Source organism: Pelodiscus sinensis, chromosome Z (genome assembly GCF_052426305.1).
Source record: "Pelodiscus sinensis isolate ZL-2025 chromosome Z, ASM5242630v1, whole genome shotgun sequence".
Taxonomy (NCBI): Eukaryota; Metazoa; Chordata; order Testudines; family Trionychidae; genus Pelodiscus; species Pelodiscus sinensis.
This window is the reverse complement of record NC_143085.1, coordinates 31008679-31033561: the sequence shown is the minus strand read 5'-3', so window position 1 is coordinate 31033561 and position 24883 is coordinate 31008679. Positions and strand designations below refer to the sequence as shown.

The 24883-nt window shown below is 45.2% G+C and overlaps 1 protein-coding gene across 1 annotated transcript; it reads left to right on the top strand.

Annotated features, from left to right (window-relative positions):
• Window positions 1-1451: 1451 nt before the first annotated feature.
• Window positions 1452-24275, top strand: HPD (4-hydroxyphenylpyruvate dioxygenase). The gene is made up of 14 exons (XM_006123311.5): window positions 1452-1530; window positions 1769-1795; window positions 3441-3503; window positions 6037-6141; window positions 6973-7015; window positions 8178-8260; window positions 8867-8956; window positions 9720-9823; window positions 11229-11306; window positions 15970-16132; window positions 16654-16725; window positions 18822-18944; window positions 19733-19849; window positions 21087-24275. Exons 1-14 carry the CDS (start codon window positions 1528-1530, stop codon window positions 21195-21197), a joined length of 1182 nt encoding a protein of 393 aa, XP_006123373.1. The 5' UTR covers window positions 1452-1527; the 3' UTR covers window positions 21198-24275.
• The last annotated feature ends 608 nt before the right edge of the window (window positions 24276-24883 follow it).

Sequence of the window (24883 nt, the reverse complement as noted above, 5' to 3'; positions counted from 1 at the left end):
GGAAACAAAAAAAAGTTTTCTTGGGAGGGTGCCTGTTGCAGTCACCAGCTCTAGCGTGCGCTCAGAAAAAGCTGTGGAAGATCCTTTATTGGGCTTGGACAATCTTGGTCTTGAATTATTCCTGAGGACACAACAGTGTGTGAAATGGTGGGAGGATCAGCAGACTTAACTAAACAGCACAGCAGTCAACTGGGTCTTTCCCTTACAAACAAATCAAACAAGCAGAAGTGAGAAAACAGAAAACTCCCTTGGGGTTCAGCTGAGTCCTCTGATCCCAGCCCTCTCCTTGCCAAAAGTATCTCTCCATGTCTCCCAAGCAAGCTCCACTGCTATTAACTGCCAAAGTTAACTGCCTGCAACAAATTATAACAGGCTTGTTTCTTTCCTGGCAGGGAAGAAGAAACCATACTATAACTGGATTTCCCAGATCCATGAGAGGCCTGATTTTCCTCTTAATTGCTGTCAATTAGACATAGTGATGGAAGCCAAACAAGTACACTGCACAGCCATCAAATAATACATTTTGGTTAGTGCTTTCCTATTCTAGATTTGTAGCAGTAATCTAGATCTGAAAAGCACCCATTCCAATTGCCAATTCCCTGAGCAATGCCTAGACACCTTCAAGTAAATTTTTTGGTTTTAAATTCTCCCTGCAGCAAACATCTGTGAATGCTGGCACTGTCAGAGTTCTGCTTCAAAGATATGGGATGTGATGGTCCACAAGCTAAAATCAGTGAAATCTGGTGTTAATCCAGGCTATGTCTACATTGGCATGATCTTGTGCAACTATTTAACGCAAGACTTCTGTTAAAGTATTTGCGCAAGAGAGCGTCTACACTGGCATGTGCCTTTGCGCAAGAGATGTGCTTTTGTGCATGAGCATCCGTGCCAGTGTAGATGCTCTCTTGCGCAAGAAAGCTCCAATGGCCATTTTAGCCATCAGGCTTTCTTGTGCAAGAAATTCATGTTGCCTGTCTACACTGGCCTCTTGCGCAGGAACAGTTGCGCAAAAGGGCTTATTCCTGAGCGGGAGTGTCATAGTTCTTACGCAAGAAGCACTGACTTCACACATCAGAACGTCAGTGTTCTTGCGCAAGAACTCCCCGCCAGTGTAGACAGGCAGCATGTGTTTATGGAAAAGCGGCCACTTTGGTGAAAGATCATGCCAGTGTCGACACAGCCCCAAAGTACAGAGTTACTTTGGGTTAATACTACATTCTGATGAGAATCTGGTCTTTCTTTTAGACTTTCCTTAGATAATTTGATTCACAGATAAGCTGCAGCTAAAGTAACCTGGACCCTTGGCTCAGAATTTGTAAACGGTTTTTCTTTCTTTCAACATAAATATGAACTCCATGTTATCATTTCTGAGCCCATGGCAGAATGATTCAAACCAAGTAAATCATTTAGTTTACAAGATAGAAAGGGTGGAGTCAGGGAGGGGCTTTCTCTCTTCCCATTGCTATATTAAATACATAGAAAGACTCTGACTGTCTCTTGGTGCTACCACATTGTCAGGTTACAAAAATGGTGAGGTTGAGATTTTTTAAAATTTGCTGGCAACACATTATTGGGGGTAAATGAGCTAATCTCTCACTGTGTTTGTATAGGTTTGTCTTCAGTTATTCAGGGTACTGTTTGTGCTTTGAAAAGCTGGGCTTTTTAATTTATCTGTTTAAAGCAGTTCAGAACACTTATTTTCTAAAAAGTGACCTGATGGACTAGTTTTCTGGTGATTAATGTACATTTTTTTAATTTATCTCTTTAGACAACTTACACAGACAAAGGAGAAAAGGTAAGAATACAATTGCATGGAATGGGTTTATGTTCCCTCCAATGAAAGACTGGTACTATTAGTGCAACACTGATATTATAAATGTCTTCTACATTGATGGTTAGGTAGGATTAAAAGCCTGAAGGGGCTCCAGTTTTATAGTGTTGAAACACAGTTTATATTTAGCGTTCTCCTTTTCTGTAAGTTGCAGTTAATGATGCAGATCTTTTTTCTTCGCTTTTTTGGGGGAAGGAGAAATGTAAGATTACTGACATTACCAGTTAAGATCAAACTCTTCCAAGTCTAGAGATAAGCACGATTTATTATTTCTCAATAAAAACTGTAAATATATTTTAAAAACTTGTTTCAAACAAACTTTTTTTTAAAATATTGATCTGTATAGCATAATGATGTTTAATAGCTAAATGCTATCCCGTATAACATAAGTTTACTTAATGCATTATCTTTTATATAAAGTATATGCACAAATAATTAATAGTGATTACAAATGAGAAGACAGGAGAAAGTAGATATCAAATCATAAGTAAGATAGAAAAGCTGTTTATTAAAGTAGTGTTTGACCAAATAATGTTATGAAATACTTCAAAAAAGTTTGTTAAATTCCCCAACTGTGGCTTGGACCCACATTTGCAATTGAGTAAGAGCTTTCCTTGATGAGAATTAATCTTTAACGTAACAAGGTTAACAAACTCATATTGGATCCATACAGTTGAGTGGGTTATTTGTCCAGTGGCACAAAGTCTATTTTCCATTATTCTCTGTAACTCATCCTCATTATAATCAGTGTAATAAGAGAACAATTCATCCATTGGCTTGTGTCTGTTCTCACTTGAACTGGTTTTACATGTGACTTAATTGACGAGTGAAAGTACTCCTACTTTACAAGGCTGGGAGAACAGAATCAGGTATTTTGTGTTCAGTGACAAAGTTATGACTGAGCAGATCGGCTGCTGTGTGTTCTCTCCATCAGAGACTCCTGAATGATTATTTTCCAGAATCCCGAAGGAAAGAACCACTCTGCAGATTACCCGTGGAAATGTTTTGTCCAACTTTGCTCCTTCCTGTCTTGTGAATATTTTACTAGCATCTCTCTCATCCACACTGGTATTTTTCCTCCAGAGCATGTTTGGAGGGTGCTGTGATTTGATCCAGTTAGGCCATATTTACCCTGGTCATTATACATAAGTTTTTAGTGGCTTTATTTTTAGATAAATTACTATTGAATGGTTAGAAGACAAACTAATTGTTTTGCTTGGAATATATAACAGCCCCCCCCCTCCCCCCAGGCCTTTTCAAAGTCCAGTGTTCTGGGGGTCAGTGCCCAGCAAACATCAGAGCTCTCTAGGGACTCCTCAGAAAACCTGTGATGTAGGAATACCTTGAATTATTTTCAGCCTTCAAAAGTGGTTTATTTCAGATATCTTGAGTATATATTTTTATAAAACCCTAGTCTCAGATTTGTGCTTTCCACAGTTTTATTATTTCAAATGATAAATGTGCAATCACACCAAGTTTCTCTAGCTATACCAATCTAGGTCTGACCCACTACTTGCTAAAATAGAGACAGTGTCATTTTAAAAGTGTAGCATTAAAGTGAGACCCAAAACCCTGTAGGTTCATATTAACTCTTCTTCCTTCCATTTAGCCTGAAGGAGGCAAATTTCTCCACTTCCACTCTCTCACATTCTGGGTTGGAAATGCTAAGCAGGTATGTAGGTAAAAGTCACATCTGCCTCTGCTTGTGAGTATGGGAGTTGGATCATTTTTTGTACGCTATCACTGTTTGAAGAACAGGGGCATACTGTAATCCACCTTTGCTATTGGCTGTCAGGAGGGGAGGGTCTGCCATGTGATTTCTGGATTGTCCTGGGGATCTGCATTCAATTAACATTCCCTTAGAGGCTGGCTCTGGTGATTTTGCGCAGATGGAGGTGTTACAGCACTTTTGTTCAGTAGTATGTTCTTCCAGCATGGTCTTTGGACCATCATTATGCAACAGTGTTGTTTACATTGCAGACAGGGCACCAAATTGTGTGGACTTGCATGTAAACATTTGTCTTCCTAAATTCGTGGGCATTTAGAAAATCCAAAATACATTATATGAAACCACACAAGAGATTTGCAGTGGCACCTGTTTAATATAAAAAAACCCCTCACAAAAACATAGTTCCTGCTGCTTCCCCAGCCAAGTCCCTATCTCCAGGCCTTTGTGAGACCATTAGATGGAGGCATTGTGTGACAGTCTTGTTTGCAAAGTGATAAGATATCAGTCTTTGCTGATTGGCCCGGCAGCTGTATCATTCCATGTTAAAATGACATTAGCAAGTTAAAAATCCTTCCAGTTTAGAAACCCAATTCTTTTTCTTAGTAACATCTCAGGTTCATGGAAAGGATAATAAAAAGTTCACTTATATTTCAGTATTCATTGAATTAACGTACATTCAGCCTGGAAAAGGGTAGTCAGTTTCGATCCTATTTATTCCCAGCTATTTATTCCCACTTTCTAATTCTCCTACATAAGCCTGATATTGCAGTCTTTGTAACTAAAAGGGAAAACATTCGTTTCAAAATAAGCCATTTCATTTTTAAAAAAATCACAGAACCTGTTCTTTTGCTTTTAGACTTTGTAAGAACACATTATGATCTGCCCTTTTGCTACCAGACTCCTTACCATGCCATTTACAGCAAGGTTTGCAGTATAGCCTTGAGTCTTTTCTTCTCCAGCATAGTGATTAAGCTCACTTAGCAGGTGCAGGAACGTATTTAAAAATGTGTGAATCACTGCAAATGATTGGAAAGACTCCACTGAAAACCACAGTTGCCTTCAACAGGATCTTTCCCATAGAGGAGAGGATTGTTACAAGACAACAGAACAAGTGAACATACCCAGATAAAGAATTGCAAACTTCCCAGCTTGGGGTTCAACTGAGTCTGAGACTTGTGACGCCTGCCTATGGAGCCCAGAATTCTGCCTGTCTCAGGCAGTATCTCTTAGAGCCTTCTTGAGCATCTGTGCAAAGGGGGTAGAACACTGAATTGGACTGAATCCCTCATTTATTAGGGACCAGGCAGTGCCTGTCATGCTCAGGGCTATACGTGCAAAGGGACCGCTAAATAATAATGTATGCATGCAAAGGGGCCATTGGCGGACTGGAACATGAGACCTTTACCAGTCTGTGCCAGGGCGTGTGTCAAAGAGAGTGCAGAAGGAGCATCCCTAAGGCTATCCAGAGTGTTACTCAACACTGACTGGACAATTGTTCAACTGTGTGTGAGTTAGCTGGTGGCTCCTGCCTCCCTGGGACTCAGCACTAGACCTACTCCCACCCTGCAGGAGAGGTCACAGTTCTGAACAGAAACAGCTGCTATGCACGCACATTGTTCTCCACTGCCCCAGTCATATCCACCGTCCTTGCTCGTGGCTGCTGGCCTTGTGCTGAGTGTGACACAGCCCTCCGTAGCTGCCATCTCTGCTGTTGTGTGTGGTGTAGGCCCAGCTGAGTTGGTTCTCTCGGACCTCAGCACCACCTACTGCCCCATAAGGGTTTAGAGGATCAACTTTTAGTCATGTGACTGCTCCTGGCATCAAATCACCCATCAGTTGCTGCATCCTGTGACCATCACATTATCCAGTTAGAGACCCAGCCACAAGGGGACAGCTTGACACTTGGACAGCCTAAGTCAAGGCCTAAAAAGCAGCAGGCTAAATAGAGCAGTGTATAGCAAAGTATAGAAATACTTGAAATATAGTACAGAAATACTTGATTTGAACCTGTAAAAGATCTAAGTTAATTTGCAGGTCCCTAAAAAATTTCAGATGGAGGTTTGGACCTCTTTGGAAATCTTAGATGTAGTTTGCAGACCTTTTGGGGGCTCCATAAATCCCAGGTTGAAAACCATTATTCTGTGGTAACAACAACCTTTCACGGACCCCTTAAGACCTGGTCTGTGGATCCGTAGGGGTCCACAGACTGAAAATAGCTGTGCTATGCTTGTAGTATCACCATGTGTCGTTATCTGCTTAAGATGCACAAACAAGGGTTTTCTTGTACAATATTACAGGCCCATATAGAAAGGGAAGTTTGATGTTACTTTAAGAACCATGTTTCAAATCATTCAACAGCTGTTCGCTATAGGGTGGGGCCCGTGGGTGATGCTGTAAAGCTGCCCTTTGGAGAGTGCTGGTATGGAAAAAAGTGTTATGAGGAAGTGGTCCTAATGTGTGTTCATGTATTTCAAAGGCTGCCTCATTTTATTGTAACAAAATGGGATTTGAAGAACTGGCCTACAGGGGCCTGGAAACTGGCAGCAGAGAAGTGGTGTCTCATGTAATAAAGCAGGACAAGGTAAGCTCGCTGAAGAATACTTTAAGCGCTATCAAAAGCGTGATGCTCCTACTCTGGTAGCAGCTTGAGGGGAATAATAAAGTGTTGTTTTCAGTTGTTTTAAATGAGGAGAGAGAAGAGATGATGTTCTAAGAACCAGGAGCTCCAACCCTGCCTTTGAGACGGACTCCCTATTAGTTTGGCCACATGATGTAACCCATGTGCCTCAATTTGCCCAATGGCATCACACGGTCAGGGGAGGGGGCGAATGCCCAAGTTAATTTGCATGCGATGCTTGGTCTTTTTGTCTGGACAAAGGCAGGCTGGTCACATTTTGAATTCCAGTGTGTCACATTAAAATAAACTGCCTCAGTCCTGGAAGCCATTTGGAATAGCCCATTAGCATGGTGCTGTCCTGTGAGGCAGTGTACCTGTTACAGTTGCTTCCTCAGCTAGGACTGAGGCTGAGGGCTCAGCTTCCAGCCCAAGGACTGATATTTTTACAGTTTTCTGATTATTGGCCCCAAAAGAGCCCTTCTCCTCTCGAGTGGTTCGCAGGCCAGTCCTGTGGTCTTTCCTTGCCTGTCCGCCGGCAGAGCCGGTGATTTCAGTGGGAGTTTTGTTTGAATCAGGTCAGCAGGAGTTCATCTCAGTCTGTAACAGAGCAATGCCAAGCGTGCCGGGATATTTTAAATAGGAGATGGCTGAATATTGCATAAGTGTTCATTAGCATTTATGTAAATAAAAACACATACATGCTTTTGATGTACCTCTTAGGCACAAATGAAACCCTCCTTTCCCACGAACTGTATCCGGCTGCAAATAATCTCTAATGTTCTGCTTAATTCTCAGATCATATTTGTCTTCTCATCTGCTCTCAACCCTGAAAACAGAGGTAAATGAAAATACTCATCAGAGATGATAAAGGCCTGCGAGCAGCTGAACCTTCTGGGCTGCAATCTGCACAGGGAACCCACATGAAGGCTCCACGACTTGACCTCCTCTGTCTTTCCTACTGTGCTCTCACTGGGCCCATTTATTTTCCTGCCCTGCAGGGGCTGCTTGTGGGAAGTAAAAAGGGGCAGGAGCTATTTCCTCCTGCCTACTTTCTACCAGTCCCTGTTTACACAGCTGCCAGCAGCAGCAGTAGGTGTCTTTGGAGCAGACCCAGGCTCTTAGAACCCTTCTTTCTCTAACATGTGTGGCTGGATATCCTTTCCTTACAAAGCAGTCTCTTCTCAGTGGGTTACAGATGGCACCACGGCTGTGAATTGGGATCAAGCCAGCTGATACTTTTACTGGGTTGCACAGAAGGTCATTAGCCTTCTGACCTGCTCTGATCCCCTCCCTGAAGTCCAAGCTGATCCTCTTGTGGAAAACACGCGCCCTCCTCCCCAGCACACCCACAATAAGGGAACAATGTTGGCTGTTATTGTGCATGATTATTTTACAACAGCGAAAGCTCTGCTGGCACCTGACAGTGCAGCAGAGAGGACAAGGCCTCTGCCCCAAAAGGCTTACACGTGACTTTCAGTAACAAAGCAGACAAGGCAATTGGGTGGGGGCAGGGAGAAAAAAGGCCAAGGGATTGCTACAGTAAAATGATATGGGGCACCCAGGCAAAAGTGTGTGCTCCTGTTGCTACTCAGCCAGTCATTCCCATCCTGAAACTCAGGGAACTGAGTCCCATAAATTGAAATTGTTGCTTCCCTGTAAGCAGAGGACTTTGAATTCTCAAGTGAGTAAGGAGTAATTATAACTGTGGCTGATCCTGCTCTCACCTAACCCATGCCAATCTAGTGCCAATTCACTTGCTTTGTGTCATGTGCAATTCTCACACCTGCCAAATAAATATTAAACATTTTGAAAACTCTCAGGCGCCTGCAGCTAATCCGGAGGAAGAAGCCATTCATGCAAGGCAAAGCAGCAAGCCATAGGCAAGCAGCCCAGCCACTTTTGCTGTCTGTCAATGTGCTCTGTGCGTGATCTGTCAGGCACAGCAAATGAAAAGTCCCTCAAGTCACTCACACATACACATCCTCTTTCACTTTGCACAGAGATGGGAGAGCACTTGGTGAAGCATGGAGATGGAGTGAAAGACATTGCATTTGAAATCGAGGATTGTGACTTCATTGTGAAGGTAAATGATATAAAACAAAGAATCACAAAAAAAATGTCTGGAAGGGACCTCAGAAAGCCCCCATGCACTGAGGCAAGACCAGTATTGAAATGGCCAACCCAGCACAGTTTAACATCTCTTGGTCTTGCAGGGTTAAGTACTCCAGGTAGATTGTTTCAGAGGGGGCGCTTTGTTTGTCTGTTTCAGCAAAAACAAGGATCTGGTGCCACTTTAAAGACCAACACATGTATTAGGGTAAGCTTATGATCTAATATTACCCTAATAAATGTGTTAGTCTAAGTGCTACCAGACTCCTTGTTGTCCATGTAGAGAATGTTAGTTTAACTATTTAAAAAGTCTGAGGGGCTCTCTTGCCATGTGCATAATTGCAGCTACTGTACTGAAGCAGATGCTGACACTGGAAAAACAGAAGACGATGCAGCAGAGTGTCCATCTGCTAGGACATGAATTTGCCTCACAGTGTTCAGAGGTGCAGTTCTGCTCTGAAAAGTGACTCCATGGAGATGGGATTGGGAGATTCCATTGGCCAACACTTGAGACAGATGACCAGGGGTGACAGGTCTTTTCTAGCATGACAATTCTTAAGTCTTCTGTTCTCTTTCACAGAAAGCAAAAGAGCGTGGGGCAGTGATAGTGAAAGAGCCCTGGGTAGAGGAAGACAAAGATGGGAAAGTGAAATTTGCAGTCATCCAGACGGTAAGCATGAGGAAAGAGTCGTGTCTGTTCCTGAAAGCAACATGTGCTAGGCCATTGGTTAATTTTTATGGTTACACCCAGGCTCCTGGTACATGTGGAGAGCCAGCACACTGGCTTCCAGGGAGTCACAGGCCTATCCACACTGAGGGCTGTGAAGGGCTGTGAAGGGTAGGGCTGTGAAGGGTAGGGGCAGGCAGTAGCGGGTACGCACTGGAATTTGCTTAAAAGCTGGCTCTTTGCACACGCTGGCTCCTAACAAGCTGACTGCCATCCTGAATGTAACCATGTAACTGCTGAATTTTTCAGTGATTACTTACAGTTACTTAATTACACACATTTTAACATCCCCAGTACTAGGAAGCACTTGGGCATCAGAGGCCCTTCCATCGCCCAGCAATTAGCCACTGTTCATACCTGGTGAACCTGAAAGGGTTCCAAATTCAGATTAGGTTTGATAAGAATCCAGTTGCTTGGAAGCACCTCTGAACTTCTTGGGTCTGCCAATCTGGGAACTAGCTGCCTTGTCAGATTTCCAGCTCGTCTTTCCAATCCTAGCCAGAAACAGTGTCGAATTGGCCTCTCGCCAGTCTCTTGGCAATAGGAGCTCCTAACAGTGGGGAGCTGGGAAGGAAAGAGGCTTGTGGGACCACTTCAAACCCACTGCAAGGCACAAGTCAGGTGTTTATTGAACAGTTATTGGATTATCTCACAATTTTTGGAGAGGAACAATATTTGCAATGTTACCCATTTTCTCCACTTCTAGTATGGAGATACAACACACACGTTAATAGAAAATATCAACTACAAAGGACTCTTCTTACCTGGCTTTGAGACTCCTCTCTTCAAAGACCCACAGTTACCAAACCTGTAAGTACATTGTGCAGGGCCTGATCTAGCAGTTCATATTCACACAAAACTCCCATTAGCTTCGCTGAATAAAGAATGCAGGGTTAGGTCCTTTAATCATAGTGCTTTACTTTCTGTGTGGTCCAGTAAAAAATTCAGAGGCTGGGCTGTCCGAATGCAATAGATGTGAGCTTGAGCGAGAGCTGAGCCAAACACGAGCATTCTGCTTTGCATGGTCTCATGCAAAGGTCTTCTCTCTGGAGCCTATCACCTCCCAATTATGTCTGGACTTCCAGGCTCATATGCATTTGAAAACTCAAAGTGAAACTTGGTCAAATTTAAGATTAGCCTTGTAATGGAAAGCCTCTGTAAACTCCAGTTCATCTGATGAAGGGGTTTTACTCACAAAAGCTTATGCCCTAATAAATGTTAGTCTCTAGGGTGCCACAGGACTCCATTTTTGCAGATACAGACTAAAGCCTTGTCTACGCTAAAAGGAAGATTGCTCCTGCTGCGATTGATCTTCTGGAGTTCAATTTAGCGAGTCTAGCTAAGACTCACTAAATTGAACTCAGAGGATATCCCCACTGGCATCTGGTACTCCTGCTCTAGCGAGGCGTAAGGGAAGCTGACAGGAGTGTTTGCTCTGTAACTGGAGTTGCATGCCATAAGCTGAGCTGCTCAGACTAGTATAGATTCAGCCTATCACAGCTACCTCTCTGAGGCTACATTCTATGATTCAGCCACTAGATGGTGCCTCATGCAACATAACTTGAGTTCACTACAGCCATTCCTGACAGCACGTTAAAAAATCTTCCCTATGACACGTCTCCAGTGAACCTTCCTGGGAAGAAGGCTCTGTAGCCCAGCTAAATCCAGTAGAGGAGCCTGACCTGCAACCTAGTGTGTACAAGGTGTGCATTGCAGGCCTGAATCACAATATTGACATCTGGCTCAGCATTGCTACCCCACCCCAAATGTGTAAGATGACTGGATTCTGGGGTTTGGTTCAGCTCACTGAAGAGAGAGAAAAGATGCAAAATTCAGAACACAGTCTGGATGCTGGACTCTCTTCCCCCCAAAACTCACACTCTAGGGAGTGACATGACCTCACATGTGAGCGACCAGCCAACAGGATAGAATATTACACTGCCAATAGTTGTGTCTGAACCCAAGTCCACGGTCAGGAAGAAGTTTCCCCCAGAGATTTTTTACCAAGAGTTTGAGTTGTGTTTTATCTCTTTGGCATGAAGTATGAGTTGTAGGAGTTGCGTGTTAGGAACAGAAGAGCAAACCTTAGTGGGACCCTGGTTCCTTCTCATTGGAACCTGTTTTGATGGCACTGGTTGTATTTTATAAGCTTCTACTACCTGCATCTATGCCAGCCACTTTTTAAATGAAAACTGACCTGGTCTTTCTTTCCCAGACCAAGTGGCAAACTGAATTTCATTGACCACGTGGTGGGGAACCAGCCAGATCTGCAGATGGTCCCTGTAACAGAATGGTGAGATTGGTAACATTCAGAAAACAACATTCCAAACAGAGCCACTTGAGCAATTCTCTCAGTTAACAACACTGTTCAGTTGCTGTTTAACATTGTTTATTTAATTAACGCTGCTGTTTTGGTGATGGACACTTCACACATCACTCAGTTCTTTTGCGGGGGGAGTACACCTTGGTTTTCATGGGAGCAGGGCTGTATTCCAACATGGCTCTCAAGAGTGCAAGGGCCAGCCAGGGTGCTGCAGGATTAAGAGGAGTGCAATGCACTGGCTAGACTCACAGAATACTACTTCTTTGCTTTTTATGAGGAGATCCCAGAGTGCTTCACAATCTTTAACGTATTTATCCTCACAACACCACTGTGAGGCAAGGAAGTGCTAATACAGGTTGAACCTCTCTCAAGCAGGCAAGACCATAGTTGTTCTAGGACCAGAGAATCCCAATGGAGGGTTAGCAGCTGGGACCCCTGCAGGCTGGCAGGGCAGCATGCTGTCAGTGTGGCGAGGAATACGGTGCATGGCAATGCAGTTTCCCAGTGGTCTGGGAGCTGGGCCAAGGCTGGAAGGGGCCAGTGGCAGGGGGACCAGAAATGACCTCCCCTGGTTCATTAAAATCCCTCATCTGGGACAGGTCAGGTCCCAAGGGTACCAGACCAGGGAGGTCCAACCTTTATCTCCATTGTCCAGATGGGAAACTGAAGGCATGTCTATACTTACTTAGACAGCAATCAGTCCCCCCAGGGTCAATTATTGAGTCTAGTGAAGACCTGCTAAATTGACCACCGATCAGTCATTGACTCTAGTACTTCTCTGGAACAACAAAGGTAAAGGATGATGGGAAAGTTTCTCCCGTCAATCCCCCTCCTGCCCCACAGTGGAGACCTCACAGCAATTTAACCTAAGGTACATTGATTCCAACTATGGTATTCATGTAGCTGGAGTTGCGTACCTTAGGTTGACATTGCTCAGAAGTGTAGATATTGCCTGTGACACATAAAGATCTTAAAGGGCCTGATCTAACCAGTGCTGAGAGGTGTGATTTGTAAAGTGCTCTGACTGCACCATGTAGAGCCAGCTGGTGTGGTCTAAAAGAAACTCAGTTCACATAATCTTACATTAATGCATGAACCAGTAACTTTTTACAGCATAACAGTAGGCTCTATGTGGGGTGTTTAGAGTGCAACATGCTAATGCACTTTACAAATCATGTCCTTCAGATGTGCTCAGCCACACTGTGTAGACCAGTGTTTCTTAAACTTTTTGAGGCCACGGAACACCAAACAATAATTTTTTATGCGGAACACCTATGAAAATTTCCTTCAAAAAAAAATTGATGTCAAACAAAAAAAGACAAAAACAAAGAAGTAACACAATCAAAGAAGAGGTGGTGGCACACCTGTGAGTTGTTCATGGAACACCAGTGTTCCATGAAACATAGTTTAAGAAATACTGGTGTAGACAAACCCAAAGGGAATTATCTGAGATCATATAGGAAACCTATGTCACTGTGGAGAATTGAACCTGGCTGTCACATATTTTAGGCTAATGTCCTCATGTAATTGGCTCATTTATTTCTGATCTGGATGCATATATCAGAAGATAATTCTGAAGAAAAAAAGTAAATTATATTCAAAATGAAGGAAAACTCCTTTATACATCTGAATCACATAAGGGAACCAACAGCCATTGACTCAAAGAAAGACAGTAGCCTGAGGAAGCCCATGAAAAGTAACTCTCAGCATAACACAGCAAGTCACCAAAAGACCCATCATAAATATACCCTTTCCCCCTACATTCCTGAAAGAGTTAAAGCAAAGTAAGTTTTGGGTTTATTTAATCAGCAAAGACCATTATCAGGTGACTTTGACAGAGGGCTTTGTCAGTCACATGGAAAGCTGCTGAATTACAACAGACAAAGGCAGAGCGAGTATAAATGACAGTTGTTTGGAGTGGGTCCCATTCAGCCCTGCCAGAAGATGATGCACTATTCATTGATTTCAAGTGGTGAGATGCCGTCGTGGCAAGGAAATGTTGTCCTGTGAATATGCTGGCATGCCCTATGAAAGCCAAAAAGTTTTAGGGGTTAACCCTGGCAAATGAGGGTGAAACTATCTTCTTTACTTTATTAATCTAGAGCAGTGTTTCCCAATTTTATTTGGCTGAGGAACCCTTTTCAGCTTTTCAGAATTTCAAGGAACCCCTAGGTTTGTCAAGCAAAAAAAAGGGAGGGGCAGGGGAGAGGGACCCACCAATTCATGAAAATCCCACAAATGCATGAAAATCACATTCCTTCCCCAAGACCCCCACCCCGCTTCCTTGAGGCATCATCTGCTCTGTTCCCCTCCTCTCCATCACTTGCTATCCCCAGCCCTTATACACTCTCACTAGGTTGAGACAGGAGGTCTGGGGTGGGAATGAGGGGTTTGGGTGTGGGAAGAGGTGAGAAGTACAAGCTCTGGGAGGGGATTTGGCTGCAGGAGAAGGGGATGTTGGCTCAGGGAAGGGGCTCCAGGCTTGAGAGTGTTGGGTTCAGGTGGAAGGTTGGGGTGCTGAGCAAGCCAGGGCTTGTGGATGTGAGGGTGCAGGAGTTTGGGCTGGATATGTGAGGGACTCAGGGCAAGAAGGTTGTGAGTATGACTGGCTCAGGAAACAGATTTGGGGTCAGGTGGTGCAGGAGTGTTATGATGCTGCAGTGAGATGGGGGCTTGTTGGCCACGCTTCAGTTTTAAATACAATATTATGTCAATCTCAAAAGGTTTTAGCATTGTCTCTATTTATGAGAGTGGTGAGGAACCTGTTTTGAGTCAAGGGTCACTGACCCACAGAAAAGTCTGTTGGGGCCACACAAGTGAGATGCAAAAAAAACCGAACAACCCTCCAAAGACCCCCCAAGCCTCACTAATGTGGTCCCATATGTACTGGTGGGAGCAGGGGACAGAGTTCTCATGTATGAAATCAGGGCTTCTTGCACAAGAACTATGATGCTCCTGCACAGGAATAAGCCCTTTTGTGCAACTGTTCTTGTGCAAGAGGCCAGTGTAGACAGGCAACATGAATTTCTTGCACAAGAAAGCCCTGTGGTTAAAATGGCCATCAGCACTTTCTCGGGCAAGAGAGCGTCCACACTGCCATAGATGCTCTTGTTCAAAAGCACAGCTGGTACATGGCAGTGTGGACGTGTTCTTGCACAAGAACTCTTGTGCAAGATGTTCTTGTGCAAGAAACCGCCAGTGTAGACTGGCGTTTCCTCACATAAGCAGAATGAATTTTGTGTTGTGCACCAGTACTGAGTTCATGTGGCTTGTTTGGATGTGCCACTGTGGCACCAAAGTTATTAATAAATATTTTTAAACCTTTCCCTTTTCTCTCTGCTGCCATGTCTCCTCCCCTTGTTCCATCAGCTCCCCTGGTGCCTGCTGCCCCCCCATTCCTCACCCTCCTCTGCTGTCTTGACTCCTGCCCCTCTCACAGTCCTCAGTCCTCCTGCAACCTGCCCCCTCTCCACCAGCCATTCTCTCCTTCCTGTGCCCACTCCTCAAGTAGCCCCACTCTGATCATGTGAGCTACCCCTCCTCATCCCCTCTTCTAACACCTCCCTCTACAAACCTGCTCTGCCTCTCTCCTCTGGTGCTGGTCCCTCCCCTGCAGGTGTCTGCCCTTCTGCTTCACCCCCAGAATCCCCTGGCACCTGCACCTTCCCTTAGCCCAGCACCCTCCTGGTGCCTCCCTCTTCCCTCACTGCCCCTACCTCCTTTGTCCTCTTTTTCCCTGATGCCCACCCCCTCACCACCCTCTGCCCCTGTTCCCCTCATGCCCCTGTGCCCTCACACATGACTTGCTCCATCCTGGCCTCCCTCATGCCCACCCCTTCTTTCAAGCCTTCTCCCAGCACCTCCCCGTCTCCTCTCTAGCCCCCAGTGCCCTTATCCTCTCCCCTCCCAGCATCACCCTGTCCCCCTCCCACTGACACCTCCCCTCCTGCCTTTTTCCTCATTGTCTGCACTTGGTCCCCTGGCATTTGTTTCTCCTCTACCCTGTCCCTTTGGTGCCCTCCCCTCCCCCTCCGCACAAGCCCCTTCCTCTCCCAGCCCTTCCCCTTCCCCTACCTTCTGCCTTCCACTTTGTGGGGCTGGAGTCTGCGCTCCGTCCCTGGACTCTGAACCCGCAATGCAGCGCCCAGCAGTTTTAAAATCCTGGGCCGTGACATTACGTCATGCCCGGGCATCTCCCTGCCTACCAGTTTGAGCATGCTGTGCAGGGCAGCAGCAGCCAGCAAGGGGAAGCTCAGTGAAGGTTGCGCACGGCAGGGATGGGCACGGGAACAGGGGAGAGATGCTCTGGGACCGGGGTGGGAGGACGTGTGCGGGGAGCAGAGGCTCGCTCCAGTTCCAAATATTGGTGGAGTATGGGCACCGCGAGCCCATACAGCTCGCTGCCCATGCCTCCACTCGCTAGCCAGCTCTTTGTTTTTCAGAGGAGTCAGGGAAGCGCCGGCTTCTCATGGAACCCCTAGTTTTGCTTCATGGAACCCCAGGATTCCCCAGAGCACCAATTGGGAAACACTGATCTAGAGACAGAAACTCACCAGTGTTGAAGAACAGAGTTCTCAGAAGTTATGCGTGGGCTCACAGGGGAATGAAATCTGCCTTTTCTCTTCCCGGGCAGGTACCAGAAGAACCTTCTGTTTCATCGGTTCTGGTCTGTGGATGATAAACAACTGTACACACAATTCAGCTCCCTCCGTTCCATTGTGGTTGCCAACTATGAAGAGACCATAAAAATGCCCATAAACGAGCCAGCATTGGGCAAGAAAAAGTCCCAGATTCAGGTCAGTATTCATAACACTTGGGTCTTGACATGAAGGTGATTATTTCCACATGGGGCTGTGGTCCTGCACAGCGTTACACACGGAAATGACAGTTACAAGATGCTCTGGCGAGTCTGTGCCTGCTTTTTACACTAGATGGCAATGTCCCACTGAACTTATACCTGGCTGAAAACCTGCAGTGTTGGTCCAGAAAGTGACTTTGTGAAAGTTGCCTTTTCTTATTCAATAGATCTGTTGTAACAGAGCAAAGAACCGTTAGACAAACAGGGAAGCTGCTTGCACTCAGCCTGGTTTTGCTGTTATCGTCTAGCTCTCATATTTCACTAGTAAAACACCTGTGAGTTAAATTTTTTATTTTTGTGGATGGGCCAGGGGCAAGACCCTGGTTTGAGCAGCAACTGCTTTTGCTTTTTTTGTTTGTTTGTTTGTTTTTAAGCATAAAAGCAACTTAGAAAAATGCACAAGAGTTGAACCAGAGCCCAGAAACCTCTGCACTAATTACATGTGCTGGTTTTTTATAGGAATATGTTGAATACTATGGAGGAGCCGGGGTCCAGCACATTGCTCTGAATACCTCCGACATTATTACTGCTGTAAGTTTGACAATTTAATGCTGCTAATGAGTCTAAATAAAAATTAAAAGAAATCCAATATGTGGCCTAAGCTTTTCAAGTCACTGTCGGTAGCAGTGCCCTTCATCCTCTGCTTTCTCTGCACTGATGAGGCTTCAGTTGGAGTTTGGTTTCCAGTTCTGGGCACCATATTTCAAGAAGGATGTGGAGAAACTGGAGATGGTCCAGAGAAGAGCAACAAGAACGTTTAAAGGTTTAGAGAACATGACCTATGAAGGAAGATTGAAAGAATTGGGCTTGTTTAGTTTGGAAAAGAGAAGACTGAGAGGGGACATGAGAGCCGTTTTCAGGTATCTAAAAGGGTGTTGCAAGAAGGAGCGGGGGAAATTGTTCTCCTTGGCCTCTGATGATAGGACAAGAAGCAATGGGCTTAAATTGCAGCGAGGGAGGATTAGCTTGGGCATTAGGAAAAAGTTCCTAACTGTCATGGTGGTCAAACTCTGGAACAAATTGCCTAGGGAGGTTGTGGAATCTCCATCACTGGAGATATTTCAGAGCAGGTTAGATAGGCATCTTTTAGGGATGAGCTAGATGGTACTGGGCCCTGCAGGGGCGGCCTGAGGTGGGCTGCTAGCAGCTGGCACCCCAGGCTGAATGCGCGATGGGCGCCCCTGCCTCCACAGCCCTCAATGGCGTGACATCATCATTGGGCACCCTGTTTAACGCAGCACCCTAGGCGACTGCCTATACGCATGGGGCCCTGCTATGAGGGCAGGGGACTGGACTCAATGCCCTCTCAAGGTCCCTTCTGGTTCTAGTGTTCTAGGATTCTATGGCTTTCTCTGAGCTACTGCACAGTGAGCAAAACACTGAACTGATCTGGGACTGCTAATGTTTTAAAGCTGTTTCCAAGGAGTTTGCTTAACTGCTTCTGCAATTGTGGCTCACAGCGCAACCCACTAACCTTTATTTTTATGTTAACCCTCCCCCTTTCTCCTTGTATGGTCTCTTGTAACACATGATAACGCCTAATGCTTAACAATCCGTTCCACCTTACATGTTGCTGTAACACTCTGAGGACCTTTCCCAGACCTGAAGAAAAGCTCTGGGTAAGCTTGGTAGCATGTCTCTTTCACCAAAGAAAGTGCGGCCAATAAAAGATATTTGCCTCCCCTACCTCATCTCACTAATTATTTTGCATGACTTTTGTGCATTCTCCTATCCCAGCCAGCACCGGAGACACACCCATCTCTTCGATAGCTCTCTCTGAAAGGTCTCAGCTCAGTATCCCACATCACAAAAGCCCCATCTTAATTGATGCTTTCTGTCCCCGGTGTCAGCAGTCACAGCAGACAGGCCAGAGACTGGGCCACAAGGACTTGCCTTTCACGGTGGTACATCCGGTCAAGGTTGAGGCAAATTGGCAGGGAGCTTTGAGGAGGATGCTCATGTTACCACGGTGCATGCTGCACTTGATATGATTAGAAACTCCAGGCCTGTCAGCCTGACCTCTTTCGCCAGCCCTAAGTTCTCTCTAGCTCTCCCTCACGCACAGAGTTGTTGGGATACTGAGAGTTCATATGCCCTCTTGTTGGGAGACACCTCCCTGCCTCTGCTGCCGCTAACTCCTGGTGTTATCTATCCTGTCCATCTAGAACTCAGATCAGATGGGCTAGAGCAAAGGAGTCTTAGCAGCAACTAATTTCTTGTGTGAATCTATATTTTTTGCCACTAATTCAGCAGACTTCTCGTGTGACCCATTAGCCCCTCCTCCTGCAACATCTTTGTAGCTGTTCCGGTTCTTTTCTTAATGACATGTAAATGCTGCTATATGGACAGGTTCTGTTACAGCACCCATGCAGGCAGCCAGATATGTGGTGGTTGTTTATTGCTAACCGAGGAAGGTTGCATGCTGGCGTTGCTTCAGAGGGCTGCATGGGCTCCACTTGACCTACTTCAGAGCTCCTCCTCCCAGCCATTGGCATTTCTAGAACCAAAGCTTTGGTCCAGCAGTGACTTTGCTGTTTTGAGTGGAGCCCTACGTTAGCCAGCAGCATTGGGAAAGGCGTGAGCAAATCACCCAGACCACTTGAATGGATCTCGCTCCTGTGTTACAGATCACAAACCTGAAACAACGAGGCATGGAGTTTATGATGGTTCCATCCACCTACTACCAGCAACTGCGAGAGAGGCTGAAATCTGCCAAAATCAAGGTTAAGGAAAACATTGACAAACTGGAGGTCAGTCTGGTTCTCAAGGCCTGTGTGGACAAAACAACGTTATCTCTGGCATTTCAATAACACTCTGCAGACTGCGATTTCTTCCTTCCATGCTCAAGCTGGGCAGGATTTTATCAATGACATTTTTGTTATTGGAACATGCCAATGTGTCAAAATTGAAACAGTTCACAAAAATGAATCAGTTTCAATGATAATTTTGTTAGAAAGATTTCTCAGGTCCAGGATGGGTGGACGGAGAGACCGATTCCACCCCATTTGGAACAGGGACTTGAGGCACAGTCTCCCAGATCCCGTGTGGGTACCCTAAATCACTAAGATATAGGCTATTCTGGCATATGGAATGTCTCAAACACTCTGCCTCTCCCTCCCTTCTCTTCCCCAAAATAAAGCCCAAGGCCAAAACCTCTGTGTTTTTTATGAAAACAAATCCTTGTTTTCTGTTTTCACCACTAGAATGCAGCCACTTCCAGGGACAGATTGTGGCTGTTGTTTTAACAGCCCAATGACATAACAATCATTTGGGAAGGAAGGAAGTGGAGAGTAACCTGAAACCGCAGACAGAATTTGGGTACCACACTCTGACTCCATAGACTGGCATTTGACCTTTCTTGTCATATCCTAATCAATGAAATTCCAGATATTCCAACTTGACTAGTTTGCATGCAAACCATACATCAAAAAAACTTTTCACAATATTGCTGAGAAATTCAGGTGGATGGGGAGAGGTTATTTAGCTCCAGTTTCTCATGAGTCTCCAAACTGCTGATTTTATTGATTTTCTTTCCAAGGAACTGAAAATCTTAGTTGACTTTGATGAGAAAGGATACCTGCTCCAGATCTTCACTAAACCTGTTCAAGATAGACCCACTGTCTTTTTGGAGGTCATACAGCGTCACAACCACCAGGTTCGTTGAGTGTTTAGAGCTTGAGAGTTTCTTTCCTGGCTGATTTTAACAAAAAAAATTAAGATTTTTTTCAGCTGTGCCAAAAAGCACTGGAGTAGGCAGGAGTAATTCTTGCCCAGTACCATTTTGGCTCTGTTTCATGTTTCTCTGACCACACAGTGGTTTTGCTCAGGGAAAAACACAAAAGCTGCTGCAAAGACATGGTTCCTTAGAGATCAACCAACACAAAATGGCAGCAGCCTGCAGCATCGTGGGACTTCCCCTGGGATTTGTGAGCTGCCACACTTTGTAAGAAATGCCATTGCTGCACCACCACACCTCAGCCCCTTTTGTTTTTTTTAACAATAGAAACATTAAACTTCCGAGTTCCTCTTGACTGACTGACAACTCCCATCTTAAAGGCACCTTGGCCTGCTCAGGCCATCTCCATTGTAAGGGTTTGCAGTTGCAAAGGTCATTTACCTACCAACCTCCTTCCTTAAGCCAGCAATCCATGTCTCACTCCTTCAGAGCACAGGGTAAGATAGCTCTTGGCATAGTTCTTCCCTCTGAAAAAGAGCCTGGTGAGGCTACCTCCCAATGGAGAAAACAGCCTGTTTCTAACCCTCAGGGGAGAATTCTCTTTATTGCTCTATTTGGTGCCTATGCATGCTGGAGAGATACACCAGGAATAAAAAGATAGAACCAGATCCTGACCTAGCTAAGAGACTCTCCTGAGTTTGCCTGCTCTGCTCCCTTGTCACCCCAGAATGATGTGATTAATGTTATTCTGAGGAAAAGGGGAAGCATTTTAATATCGATGTCAAAAAGTTGCATTCTTGATGGAATCTGGTCTGGGTCTGACACTGTAAATGATATTTAGAAGCCAATATAGCATGTACCACCATAAAATTTCAATTAATTAATCCTCACAACATTCCTGTGAGATACAATAGATAAGCAATAGCATCCTTGATCTATAGCTGAGAATCGGAAGCCTGGGGCAGTTAGATAACTTGCCTGTGACCACTGCAGTTGTCAATGGCAGAAACACATTTAGAACTCAGAAGTTCCTGGCTTTAATTCCCCATCCTGATCCGCACCATGGCACACAGAAATGCTCTGTGTCTGCAGGGAAGGAAGTCCTACTGCATGTAAACCTCTTGTTGATGCTTAGTCTTCTCCTGAGACTCTGGAAATAACAAATTGACTTGCCATGTCCATATGCCAGCTAATGTTCTTTTCTTCCTCTATGTAGGGATTTGGTGCTGGAAATTTCAAGTCTTTGTTTGAAGCTATAGAAGCTGATCAGGAAGCAAGAGGAAACCTTACCGTACTGACGCCAAATGGAAAAACTAACTTCATCTAGAGCTTCTCTGCAAGAGATAGACAGCAGACACAATTTCTGGCATATATGAAAGTGCCTATATAATCTTTGTTTAAAATCTCCAATAATTTGGGTAATTAGCCCAAAACCAAGCATTTAAATCAGAGAAATTCATAGTTTGGCATGGGTAGTGGATATAATAGGCCAGAGGAGGCTAAGTCTCCGCTAACCTAGGCATGGCTCTGCCTTTCTCTATAGATGCTCTGACTTCACTCCACCTCACCGCCAGAGCCAGGTGGGTGCATTGGACCGGCACATCAGGTTAGGCCAGGCCAGCCAGAAGGTTGGAGCAGATGTGGTGATGAGGCTAGTGCTTGGGGCAATTTGGCCAGTGTTCCTACAGCCACAGTGAGGGCTAATGTGTCTCCGGTGGGTGAAAAGGCAGAAGGAGTGGGAAAAGAGGAGTAGGCTCCCCGAAGTGGGGAAGGATTCATGCACTGCCCATATTGTTAAGTTTAAATTTTAAAATAAATTCAGATGGGATAATAACCTTAACTCTGCCCTCTGCCTACATTGGGGAGGGAATTTAAAAAACATCAGGGCTACATCTACACTGGCATGATTTTCTGGAAATGCTTTGAATGGAAAAGTTTTCCGTTAAAAGCATTTTTGGAAAAGAGCATCTAGATTGGCAGGATGCCTTTCCGCAAAAGCACTTTTTGCGGAAAAGCGTCCGGGGCCAATCTAGACGCGCTTTTCCACAAAAAAAGCCCTGATTGCCATTTTTGCGATCGGGGCTTTTTTGCGGAAAAGAGATCTCTGCTGTCTGCACTGGCCCTTTTGCGCAAAAGTCTTTCAGAAAAAGACTTTTGCCCGAACGGGAGCAGCACAGTATTTCCACAAAAAGCACTGATTTCTTACAGTAGGAAGTCAGTGCTTTTGCAGAAATTCAAGGGGCCAGTGTAGACAGCTGGCAAGTTTTTCCGGAAAAGTGGCTGGTTTTCCGGAAAAACTGGCCAGTCTAGACACAGCCCAGATGTCTTTAAAGTAAGTCTGGGCAGCTAAATACTTAAGTGCCTTAATCGTTACCAGTTTCTGCTGTGGGAGAAATTTCAGTTATGAAGAATAACAGGGAGAAACTATCAGTAAGCCTAATGAACTATTTGCATGTTGTGTGGGCACAAGATTTGAGTAAAAGTTAACTGTACGAGAAGCGTAAAGAGTTTAGAAAAAAGATTTGGGGCCCTATTTGCATGTCATACCTTAAGAAGTTAGGACTTCTTTTACATTTAATCCTACTTTTGAATTTCCTGGGTTTCTAACACTAGGTTTTGTGCTAATTACATCCTTCCTATGATATGATTTAACCTAAACTGCCAATATATGCTCTCTGCCTTAATTCAACTTTGAAATCATTATTGTCTAATTAATTTTACTTCCTAAGTTAATTAACAGATGTACGTTCTCAGAAAATGTGTTCTGTACTCCAGGGGTAAATGCAGTAAGTTGAGGAGGAATTAAAGGGAGTGATTGGTGGGGGCAGGAAAAAAGACGATCAGTTCCTGACTGCAATTAGACTTCAGAGTGGCTCTCTGTAACCAGATCTACAGTTTGGGTTTATGTTCATTTACCCTGATATTCATGCTCTGGAAATGGCTCTCCCAGGGGTTGGTTTAGCACGGGTGGGCAAATACCAGTCCACCGTGATTAGCTTCTGGTATGCCCCCACCACTATATTTACCTGCATGGCCACAGGTACTAGTGATTGCAGATCCTATTGGCTGGGGATTGTTGTTCCCAGCCAATGGGAGCTGCAGAAAACAGTGTCTTGGCCACACTGCTTCCTGCTGCTGTCATTGCCTTGGAATGGCGAGCTGCAGCCAACAGGAGCTATGATCACCAGCCAGTGGCTGTGCAGGTAAATATAGTGGCAGCAGGAGTTAACCCTCGTGAACTGCCGCTCCATTATTGCTCACCCCAATTTAGTGGGTCTAGTAAAGACCCATTAAATCAATTGCTGGTGGCCCTCCTGTCAATCCTGGTACTCCACTAGGTTGTGAGGAACAAGGGAAGCAGATGGGAGAGTAGCTATAGTTGCATATCTTAGGTCAACTTTCTCCCATAGCGTAGACCTTAATGTCCCCAGTTTCTAAGCTTCCAGCCCACACAATCCAAGAATTACTGAGGCATGAAGCTTGTTGCTCCTGCTGATGGCTACCAGCCTAGTGGCACATGTGGCAAGATCCACACATGGCGAAAAGAGCAGATCAAAGCCCTACGTGGTTCCAGCTGTTTGCTAATGAAACATAAAAAAAAATACCCAGCATATTTGTGGTTCTGCAGGCTCCTAGTCTAAAAAGACATAAAAGCAGCAAAGGGAAAGAGAGATGGGTTCTCAGTCTGCCGCAGGGGCGAAAGACTGACTGACCCTAAGTAAAATTTTCAAAAGGGCCCTGATGCCTTAGGAACTGATGCCCCATTGACCTTCAGTGAGATGCTTTTGAAAATTTTTCCCTGTATTGTGATACCTGACTCCAGGCAAACCAGGTAGAGGCAAGAACAGAGTAAGAGTCCTGACTATGGCTGTTCTCTCCACGCAGGAGAAAACATCTGGTCAAGTACTACCCTATCCCCCACCCCTCTCTTGGAGATCCCATCCCTAAAACATGGGTTACAGAAAGAGATAGATAGTCCAAGAGGGAGAAAGGTCTAAGGAAATGGCAGATATGGGTAAATTGGTTGACTAGAAGGAGGCGGCATCAGTTTCTTCAGCAGAGGAAGAAAACAGCACTCTGCAGCTACTGTATACCACTTGCTAAGATTGTTTCCATCCGAGATGGTTAAGCCATTGTCAGTCTATAACCAGGAGAGCCTGCATTTACATTGTTCAATGTGTGATTACAGCCAGGGCCAAATTCAGCCCTGGTATAAACTGACACAACTCTCCTGAGTTCAGTGGTGATGTGTCCATCTATGGCTGCAGTTAATTTGCTCCAGAGCATCAGTGGAAGAAACTCAAGGGCCAGGAGATCAGATTTTACTTACAACACAAATGCCAACCAGTTCCATCGGTGAGCACCTGATCTGGAAATAAAATGGATCTGTCATTGGTTTATCTCACTCTGGCCTCACTGCCCATTCCCCTATGAGCCCTATGCCCATTACTCTGTTACATTTGGTTCTGCTTTCCTGCAATGCCACCAGCAAGTGGAGGAGACATGGTCTTCCTGCCCCCTGGGCTGGCACCATGGATACGCACAGGAAAAGTTGCTGCAGGGGATTCCAAGCTCAGGTCTCTGTGGCCCTATTTGGCAAGAGCGATTCCTTATAACTGGAACAATAAGCAGGCACTTCTGCCAACAAGCACCTGCAGCTCCCAACTGCATCATCATTTAGCCCCAAAATGCTTGAGTTGAAACCCCCCCCCCCTGCATAAACAGCTGAGAGCAGAACAGTGGCATAACCAGCAGGGCCCACCTGGGAGGGTGGGCAGTGATGGGGGAGGCAGGGTTTAAGTCCTGCCCCCCAATCCCACTTCCCAGCTACAGCACCAGGTGGAGCAGGGTAAGCCCCAGCACCGTGACCTAGCCCCCCAGCTGGGCAGGCTGGTAAGGGATGGGCATGGATGCAAAGCAGCTGGGCCATGACTCACTCAGGCCCACCTGTGCCAAAGAGGGAAAGGAGTAACCCTCAAGAATGGGCAGAATTAAAACAAGCATCCTGTGGCC